Raw genomic sequence first — 9,562 nt, 5'->3', positions numbered from 1 at the left:
CCAAAGCACAGGGAGGAGAAAGAGAGGGGGAAAAGGGAAGAGTGAGGGCACAGGAGGAGAGGAGAGAAGAAGGTAACGAATAAGCAAGGAGGCAGTGAGGCAAGATGTTTTAAGATGTCCCCGTCCACATTATTATTTTTTAATAACTTCAGATGATACTTAGAAATCATGTGTCTATTTTTGTACAATTTGCTCTCAGAATGTAGGTACCTCTTTCCGAGTCTCCAGTCTGCCTTTAATGAAGTATCAGCCACCGACATAATCACACAGCGAGGGCTCCAACCGCTTCCCCTGACATTATAAGACAGCAGTGACTTCACCATAAATCCATCTAGTATTCAGTATAACAGATCAGTGCACAACCTGTTGCACTAGTAATACTGTCGCTTATCACTGTGGCCTTAGATATACAAAAGAGTAGTTTATATTATTTGCTGAGCACATTGCCAATACATCCTTTGTCCTTCATGTCCTTAACATTGAGAGTTCGCTCCCAACATATGTGGTTTAAGGGTTTTGGTTGAGGAGGGCAGGCCGTTCAGGTCTCTCAGCAAAGGGAAACAATCAATAGCGGGAGCACTACGACAGTAAGAGCGAGCTGGAGGCCGATGGGGGGATGATGGAAGGAGGCCCGTCCAGACAATTGGTCATCACACTCCCCGGGGCCCTGGCAGCGAGCTCTCTCGCACAGGACACCCGTGAAGCCGGGGGAACAATGGCACCGCTGATGGTGGTGGCACGTGCCACCGTTCTGACAGCGCAGCATCGCATTGTCACACACCCGTGCTGCAGAGACAAAGCAAAAAGGGCAGGGGAGACAGGAAGGGGTGATTAATAGATCACTCAGTGATAGCGCGTCAGAGAACATCAACAGGCAAGTTCACAGGGCACAAGCTGCCTCTTCTTGTCCTGTCTGCATTGCTTGGTGTCCTTAGAGCACAGCTGACACATTAGGAAGGATGAAACCAAGGACTTTTGTGTGGGACAGCACAGAGTAACAGGAGACAGATAACCAGGGCACAACTGTATGAATACTAGAATGCAGCCCGTAGCCTTTGAAAAGCCTTTCCATGATTGAATGAATCTTTATGACAATAGGACACAGACGTTTTTATGGATATTTTTAGGAGCACCACAGGGACTTAGAGAAAATAATCCTGGCAAAACAAAAGAGCAAACAAACCATGGCAGTGATCAGGTGAAATTAATGATTAGTGAAACAAAGGATGCCAGAGTATTGTGAAACAGCCCCTCTGTACAGAACAGGAACAAAAATGTTGCTTCCATCTGGCAGAATGACGCTCAAAGAACTGAAGGAGGAGAAGGTGCACCTGGCTCCACCTACACCACCTCTGCCTTTGATATGCAAATAAGGATTTACAGGTAATTCACCAATTGTAGTATTTTCTTCTATGTTGTGTTCCTCCATGTTAGAAGAGTCGGCAACCCAACATTTCTTTGTTTTGATATAGATTGATGAGGGCCACATAAGCTGATATTCACATTTCCAGACAAAAACCCACGACTCAATTATCCCAGGAAGCCCCTCTGCTGGCAGAGGTGAAATCCTGGAAGAGGTAATATTTGCCAAGAGATTTCAGTGTAATTGGATATCTCTCCCTGCATAAATAGTAATCACATTTTTGGTTTTTCGGTAATGTGGCTCATGCATCAGAATAAACTCAACAAATAATCATCGCTTCTGCCAGAACTGATTAAAAAAGCATTGGTGTTGCATTTAACTTAATAATGTTCCCATCCCCCTCACGGACACCAGCGCTGTTATATGTTTTAAATGGAAATACCACCTGTTGATATAGGGTTCTGTTGTCAATATGGGATTTTCAATCATTTTTGTGATGATGTGTGGTAAATGAATCCACTTTTCTTGCTTCATCTGCTTCTACTTTCGAAACACCCTGAGAGATTTGGTGTGACAGCCATTTTGTGTCCAGCTGTTTTTATGCATTAATAGAAAGATTGATAATGATAGCATTGTGGGAGAAACTACAGCAGTTCTTCCAGACAAACTCCTTAGTTAAAATTCAGTAGGTCTGCGCACTGCGTTGCATGATAGATTTCTCCCTGTGTGACTGTTAAACACTGGTGCAAAATAATGAGTCTGGCAAGATGCCACTGCTCTTGAGTCTGACACCAAAACCTGACATTTACTACTGATATTTTCGATTGATTAAAATGTTTTGGCCTCAAAACCTCTTTGAATCAATGCAGGGAATATGACATCATAATGTTATATTTAGATGAAACACAAAAAACACACGACTGATCTGCTAATCATATTATCAATAAGCTTGTTTACATCCATTTTCCTTTAAAGGGCAAATCAATACTGAGCAAGAAAAAGAATTATGGTGCAAATGCATTTGAGTGTGATGAACACATTTTTGATCATTTTTATCATGATTAGAGGCAGTGCTGCAGCTGTGTTTATTATTGGGTGTAGAGGCTGACATCAGCCACCGCTGAAATGCCCCGTCATTCCTGCCCTGGCAATTTCTGTGCTACAGGTTTTGCAAAAAATCACAACAATTTGTACACAGATTTTGCAATTGCCTGGTGATGCAAACTAAGAATGTAATACCTAAAGTAGCTATTGTAAATATTTTCACAATAACTCTTGATAATTGAACTCTGGCTTACAACTTTGGTGTTCTGGCTCAGTCTCACCACTCGCCACTCTCATAGCAGCTGTCTGTCACTGTTTTTAGTGACAGACAGCTATAGACACACTGTTAGTAATTAGCTGTTGACATACAATGGAGCATTTAGCAGTTTAAGAGCCAGATAGTTCCCTTGTGACTTGGTGGCGACCAAAAAAAGAGCTAAAGCGAGTGTGAATATTGGGCTTAGATTTGTCAGTTGGCCAGAAAGACAACTCCAAATAAATGCTAATGTTGCTCTATGTCCTCCTATGTTTGCTAACAAGGCCGCCGTGTCAACTTAAAACGTAATAATGTGTCGGGTGTAATTGCAGGTTTATGCCTTATAGGCTTAAGCCCAGCCTAAATATGTCTCCTTGACAGTCTTAGTCCAAGTCTGACAGGACCAAGAGTTGTAGTCAGTCCGCTCATGCCAAACAAAATGAAGCCTTACTAGTGTAATAGGGTGTGCGCTTGGACTTTGCTTGCATGAAAATGGACTCCTGAACCATGGAATGCTGCTGCTGTGTCCTCAGTGGGTTCAGACATTAATGGCCCTCTGGCTACACCCAATTAGTAATGTCAAAGCAACTTTGTCATTTTACAGCTAATGGAAAACACCTGCTCTGTGTGTTGTGGTAAAAATTTCCATGGGATCAGCCAAGTCTCCAGCGCCTAGTCTACACATTAAGTTTGTTGCCTGTGGCCGAAGGATAATCTGTGTGTCCTCCAGCATACCCTCAGGACCAGTGTCTTTCTAAAAGCATCTCTAGTCCAATTAGTTTGCTTTTCCAGAGGCTTAAGCCTGCGGTGTCTTTGTGGAGCCACTGTCATGGCAAAATACAGTGTAAAATAAGTCACTTATTCTGTGTCACTCAGAGAAAAGCTCACAAAGTGACTGGGCATGTGGGAAAAATACAAAGCTTGTATGTTAGCATCTTCAATTCTTATATATTATACAGTGTATTATCTAAGCTGAACATATCATGGGACAAATTTGTGATTCTGGGCTATATTTTGGACTTTACTCAACACTGTATGATGAACAATAAGATAGTCACATATACATAATAATCATCAATATGAATCATTTAAACGTAGCATTTTTATTTAAACAATGTAAACTGTGATCATAACCTTGAGAAAAAGAGTGTACGGAAATAGAAGCAGAGCCTGAGAGATCCTCATGTTTTGTCTCGTACGTATTGGTCAAGCCCCCAAAAAACTGGATTCTACATTTCCCATAATGAAATTAATTAAAGTGTATTTCGTTACACTAACAAGATTTGGAGTATAAGCCAAAATTACCCTGATGACGTCATTAGGGGTTACTTTCTGAGTCCAGCCACAGAAAATATTATACAACTTTTTCATAGGCTGAGTAGTGCCCTCTATGACGAGTACATTGAACTTGAGGTATGCAATCAATGGAGTGCTCCTTTAATAATGAATAATAAATTACAATATTGTGCTTTTTGAGTGATTTTCTCCATACAGCCTTATCTTATATGGGGAAGTCGATTGCGCTGTTAGACATCACTCACTCTTGGAGTTGTGCTGGCGGAGGAGTGAGAACACAGAAAATCGAATCCTGAGATGTGCACCTCACACCTCTGCCAGATGTGTGACATTTTAGCAGTATAACTGTTACGATGGCTATATCCATGGGCTTTGGTGTTGCACGAAGCAACATGGAGAAAATTCGTCACAGCAACAGCACAACCTTGATAGATGGGAAAGACAGAGAGCCTGACTGGCATCATGACGTAATTGAATTCTCTTCATAAATGTTATTTTTGTCTTGTTGCACTGAACCACATTCAGCAGCACACTACTGACTGGATTATTTCGTCGACTACAATACTGTAATATCGGATATATTTGCCCCTCTAATGTGAATTTATTAGTGGATGTGTCTGTTTATGTCCTAAACATACTCGAGCAGTTCTGTAATCCTGTAAATCACAGCATGACATCAGGTTAAACGTCACAAATCGAAGGTCCTGGACTGTAACCCTTCTTTTTTGGAAGATCCAGATCTTACGTGGTAGAAATAAGTTCTATTGATTGGAGTGATAACAATAAGCTTAATTTAATAGTTTTAAAAAGCCTTTATGACTATAGATTCACTGGTGCAGTTATCTATAACTGGAGATAGTTTTCAGATACAGGATCTGCTAATTATAGGCTCTGAGATAGAATGATGTTTCAATTACCCAGGATCAATAAATTTTGTCATGATGTCAGAGTAAGTTGAAACCCATGTTCAGCCATGCCTCCTGTTATCATATTAATGTGAGGGCTTCATCATTAGTCATAACCCGTGGCTCTAAAGTTCACTATAAATTGTCAGCTGCATTGTAGCACTTGACAGTGGCAGGGATACGATGCTGCATCCACAGCACACCTGTGTTAGTAAATGCCTGTCAAGTCAAAATTGGAAGACTAGAAAATTACATTGAAGGATGCCTTGGCTTTGGAATAGGTTTGTGAAAATGTCTGATCTCAGAAGCTTGCTAAAAAGACATTCACTTGGAAGATTTTGCATGGCCATCCCTGGGCTAATGACCTGAAAACCTTAATTAACTAAACGATCTGTCATTCATTCTCCAGAACAGGTTGCTGTGTGATATTCAGGGGATTAGGAACAAAATGTTCCTTATGTATTGAGAAAAATGGTCTGTTGATGTTAATTTTTGTTTAGCTTATGCTTGCTTTTGCTTAGAACTGCTATTGTACTGTATGTGCAGTAAATGCAGTACATCAACATGTAAAAGCTTTTCATGACATTTATAGTAAAGTGTCAATTTAACATTGAGTTCTGACACTTTATATGGAAATTATACATATTAAACAGGAAAGCAGAATTGTATGTAATCAAAACCAGTGACTGGTTTCTTTTCACCACTGACTGCAACAAACACTGGATTATTTTCATACATACGTCTTATTCCTGGCTTTGTGAGCCCAGAAAGGAGAGGGAAATGCCCTCCCTGTATCCTGGAAATCCTGAAAGTCCTCTTTTAATTTTTTCTCCTCTGGTTGTGAGAGCAGTGGTGCAGATGCAACTTAACACTCACTACACAGGATATCTGGGCCTGAGGATTAGCTGGAGATAGCTGGAGATCAATCTACATAAACCCCCCTGGAGCCCCTTCTCTCCTTCCCTCTCCTTCTCCTCTTTCCTTTTTTTTTTTTTTGCCTTGTGAACATGGCATAAAGGGTGCATCCCCAGAGAGCATTCTGGGTATTTAAAAAGACGGCATAATCAAAAGGGTTAGGAGGCTGTGGACTCTGTGATCATGAGACATGTGGTCCTTTCCCTACAGTGTTCTCACAACAAAAGGCCTGCCTTGTAAGGACCAGCGTGTGTTTGTGTGCATGCAGGATGAAGGCATTTGGACTTGCATATCTGCATATTCTACATTATACTTTTTTTTGGCAGTCAGATAGCAATCAATTCTTTCTATGTATTGTTAATGTCATGCTGAAGTTACAAAGCCTATAAGCCTACCTTGGTTACGATTTGCAACACCAAGAGATGAAGCATTTGCTCGATCTGTGTAAAAATGGGAAAGGTTATATATTACACTGAGTTGTCAGATACTGTAATTCATGCTGTTATGTAGTTAAAGCACAGGGACAGCATGCAGAAATTCTCGTTTTATCCATTTTTCATCTGGGCTGATTTGCCTCAGAATTATTGGAAAATTTCTGCCACGTTCTTGGATTAGTAAATGGACTAATGTAGTGTGTGCATGCAGCTTAAATGAGTGAATCTTTCACAAGACAAGGGCAAAAACATGTACATATGGTAGCTGCTTTTGTTATCCAGTATGAGGTGTCACCTTCAGGCATCAACATGCGGAGAGAAGCATGGTGGCAACCACGTCTTCATAAAAATGTTTTTTTTTTTTTTTTTCCTCTGGCTTTGGGCAAATATCTGTCTGTGTACCCTTAGAGCAAATATTCTAGCGTGGAAGGGAGAAAATTATTCTCGCTTGTGCCTGCTGATACACTGGTCCAAACATGCAGGACTCCTACAGTCTTAATCTTAATATAATCTTAAACCATACAAGCTCTTTTTCTACAAATCACATACATAATATTACTGCTAACCATTTTGCAAACCATGCTGCAAAGTTTTAAGGTATTTCCTACCTTAAAGCAATGGATGCCTGGTGGGTAAGAAACCATTCAGGCATCCATTTTTTTTCCCATTAGTCCTTTTCCATTCATTTTTGTATAACAAGAAAATCAAAAAGCCCCTCAAAACCTTCTCGTGATGTGTAATGCAACACAAAGTCTAACATATGGAAATCACCACTGATTTCAGATCATTTCCCAGACGGCCAGAAAAACAAAATATGAAATGGCATATTAGACAGCATGGTTTGTAAACTGTTAGCAACCATGTGAAATATGTATGATTTGTAATATTTAAAATGTGAAAAATCACATATAGTCCTTTTAACTTTTTTCTTTGGGATGAGAAAAGTCCACTTGTTTCAACTGTGACTTTCTTTCTTTCTGTTCTGTAATTTTATAGGAACAATTGCAGAAGTGGAGAAACGTTTTTTTTTTTTTTCTCACACCACATATTGTTTTGTTTGCATTCATAAAAGTAGAATATTGAGATGTAATTCTACAGTAACGGCTTGTTAGGATGGATTTTTTCCACTGTGGAAAACATACTGATGAATGATAATGGTAATGTATGACAGAATCTCACACCAACATCATCAAACAAGAGTTAGTCATCACTGAGGGAGGAAACCAATTGTCAGCATGCCAGTTTAAAAAGATCGACTTACGCACTGGTCCATGATTATTGGGAATACCTGCAGAAAGAGCAAAGAGAGAATGTTTCATTAAAGCACGACTCATGTCATTTAACTTCTGAAACTGCAAGAGAGAAAAAAACGTTTCTGTTGTTTGCCTTGCATAATTTAAAGCCCACCAACACTTCAGTTGGTCTCTGATTAACAGCAGCCATTGCTCTGCAGAGCACCTGACCACTGTATTGTCCAACACCCGCCCTCTTCTGATGATAATAACAGTCCACCAGTGATGAAATGTCAACAGAATCAAAACTCCAAAGGGAAAAAGTCTTTTATTCACAGTGTTAATAAATGTTTGAAATAAACATGTTGACAGATAGATAATAGTAATTTTTCTTTACCATATTGGATTAACTACAGCTACAATGGCTGTAATCAACCACACCAAAGCACATCAACTAAAAGGAAACTATAAGCTATAAAGTGTCTGTCAACATTACAGAAAGGATCCCCATGGAGATAGACCAGTAGAAGAAACAACCATTACATCGCTCAGTTCAAAGCCGCCAGACTTAATTGACAAAAACAATCATTTTACACAGTTGCTGTAGGTCTACTGCTGTCTTGATCAGTTACTTAGTTTGTGTTATTGTGTGACTTTTGTGTAAAGGGGTTAATTCAGATCCAACACAATATTTGTGTAACACGCACACACACACACACACACACACAAAAAAAAACAAAAAACATCAAGACCAGCCACTCTCTTGTCCTGTGAGGTAAAATTATGGCTTATGTTAATGGAGTCTGGTGGGTTTGAATAGTGAGATGTGGCTGTTTCTGTTTAAACAAAGAGGATCTTTCAGGTCTACTCCTGTAGGGATTCTTTCCGTAATGTTGTCAGACACTTCAAATAACAATCTGAGCCTGTCAGTGGCAAAAACAAGCACCTTTAGTGGACATACTTTGATCTGATGCATTTGCTCTGAAGGATTACACTCCAGCTATTGTAACTCTTTTGCCTCCTGTTCTCAGCTGCAGGCTGACGTAATCTACTGGGCCAACTGCAAAAGTTTTTTTGTAGCTACCAGACATGTTGACCCCAAAATATGTAAAAATAGAGAAAGCATGCCAATAAAGGAACCAAACAATAACAAAGGTACATGATGAAAACATACGTCTGAAACATGCGTTATCTGTATCTGGCTGCAGTGCCACCATCATTGTGTTAAGTCAATGTAATCAGCGGATAAATCCTACCCTACAATTAGTGCAGTTTTCTGATCCTTTTTTCTAGATGCACCATTTTGTCCTCCTGTGATTATGTTTCAGTGGGGTTTTCGTATTGCTTGCACCCCATTCATCCCTTCATTACCAGTTTGGGGTTGTAACGACGAGTGCACAGCACTGCAGTGGCAGCAAAAGCACAGATTTTAAGCTTCAATTTGCAAGAAAGAAAGCAAGCTGCAATTCCTAACCAATAGTTGTTCTGTGTGAGAAATGGAGGGCAAACAATTTTGCCCTTTGAAGCCACAACACATTCTACAGTCTGATCAAACTCTTGGCCCCAACCCCTCTCAACCTGTGAACCTGCTTTCGAACACAAGATGAGTTGACGCTCCCTGCAAAGTGGACTGTCAACATAATTCTGAAAGTGATTCCTCTTCTGCTCTGCAGGCAACTTACAGATTTTTCTCCACCTTCTTTTAGGGAAACCTTGAATTTGAATCACTCTCAGTCACTCTCTGCTGCTGACAGCTATGGCCCATAGCAACGCAAGGCTCCATTTTGGGCTCTAATTTATTAGACGAGGGGTCACGTATGTCCATATATCTGCGTGGGCAAGGCTTTGAATTCGTAATAGACCTCGCCTTGTTCCTACCTGTGAGATAAATGACTTCCATGATTAAAGACGAAGACTTGATGACAGATGAAAGCTATTAAACCATAATTACATTTTGCACGTTCAGCAAATTTGTCTTGATACGAGGGCTGTATGTTTAATATTCTCATAGGAAATATGAGCTTCACATAATGGATAAGGGCATGTTAGGGGGCCTGGGCTTTACTTATGAGAGAAATAGGAATAATCTAAGACAAAAGTTGTTCATTCAACACCTG

The 9,562-nt window shown here is 40.1% G+C and overlaps 1 protein-coding gene across 1 annotated transcript in view; it reads right to left on the bottom strand.

Annotated features, from left to right (window-relative positions):
- Positions 1-543: 543 nt before the first annotated feature.
- LOC139214719 (netrin-G1-like) overlaps positions 544-9,562 on the bottom strand; it is a 49,892-nt gene continuing 40,873 nt past the window's right edge. The window contains exons 4-6 of the mRNA XM_070845634.1: positions 7,475-7,501; positions 6,175-6,219; positions 544-786 (exon numbers count right to left, since the gene is read on the bottom strand). Of these exons, the coding sequence (XP_070701735.1) occupies positions 548-786; positions 6,175-6,219; positions 7,475-7,501 (311 nt within the window). The 3' untranslated portion in view covers positions 544-547. The remainder of the gene's footprint in view (positions 787-6,174; positions 6,220-7,474; positions 7,502-9,562) is intronic.

The sequence above is a fragment of the Pempheris klunzingeri genome, chromosome 15 (assembly GCF_042242105.1).
Source record: "Pempheris klunzingeri isolate RE-2024b chromosome 15, fPemKlu1.hap1, whole genome shotgun sequence".
Lineage (NCBI taxonomy): Eukaryota > Metazoa > Chordata > Actinopteri > Acropomatiformes > Pempheridae > Pempheris > Pempheris klunzingeri.
Note: the sequence above shows the minus strand (reverse complement) of the source record. Positions and strands in the feature narration are given on the sequence as shown.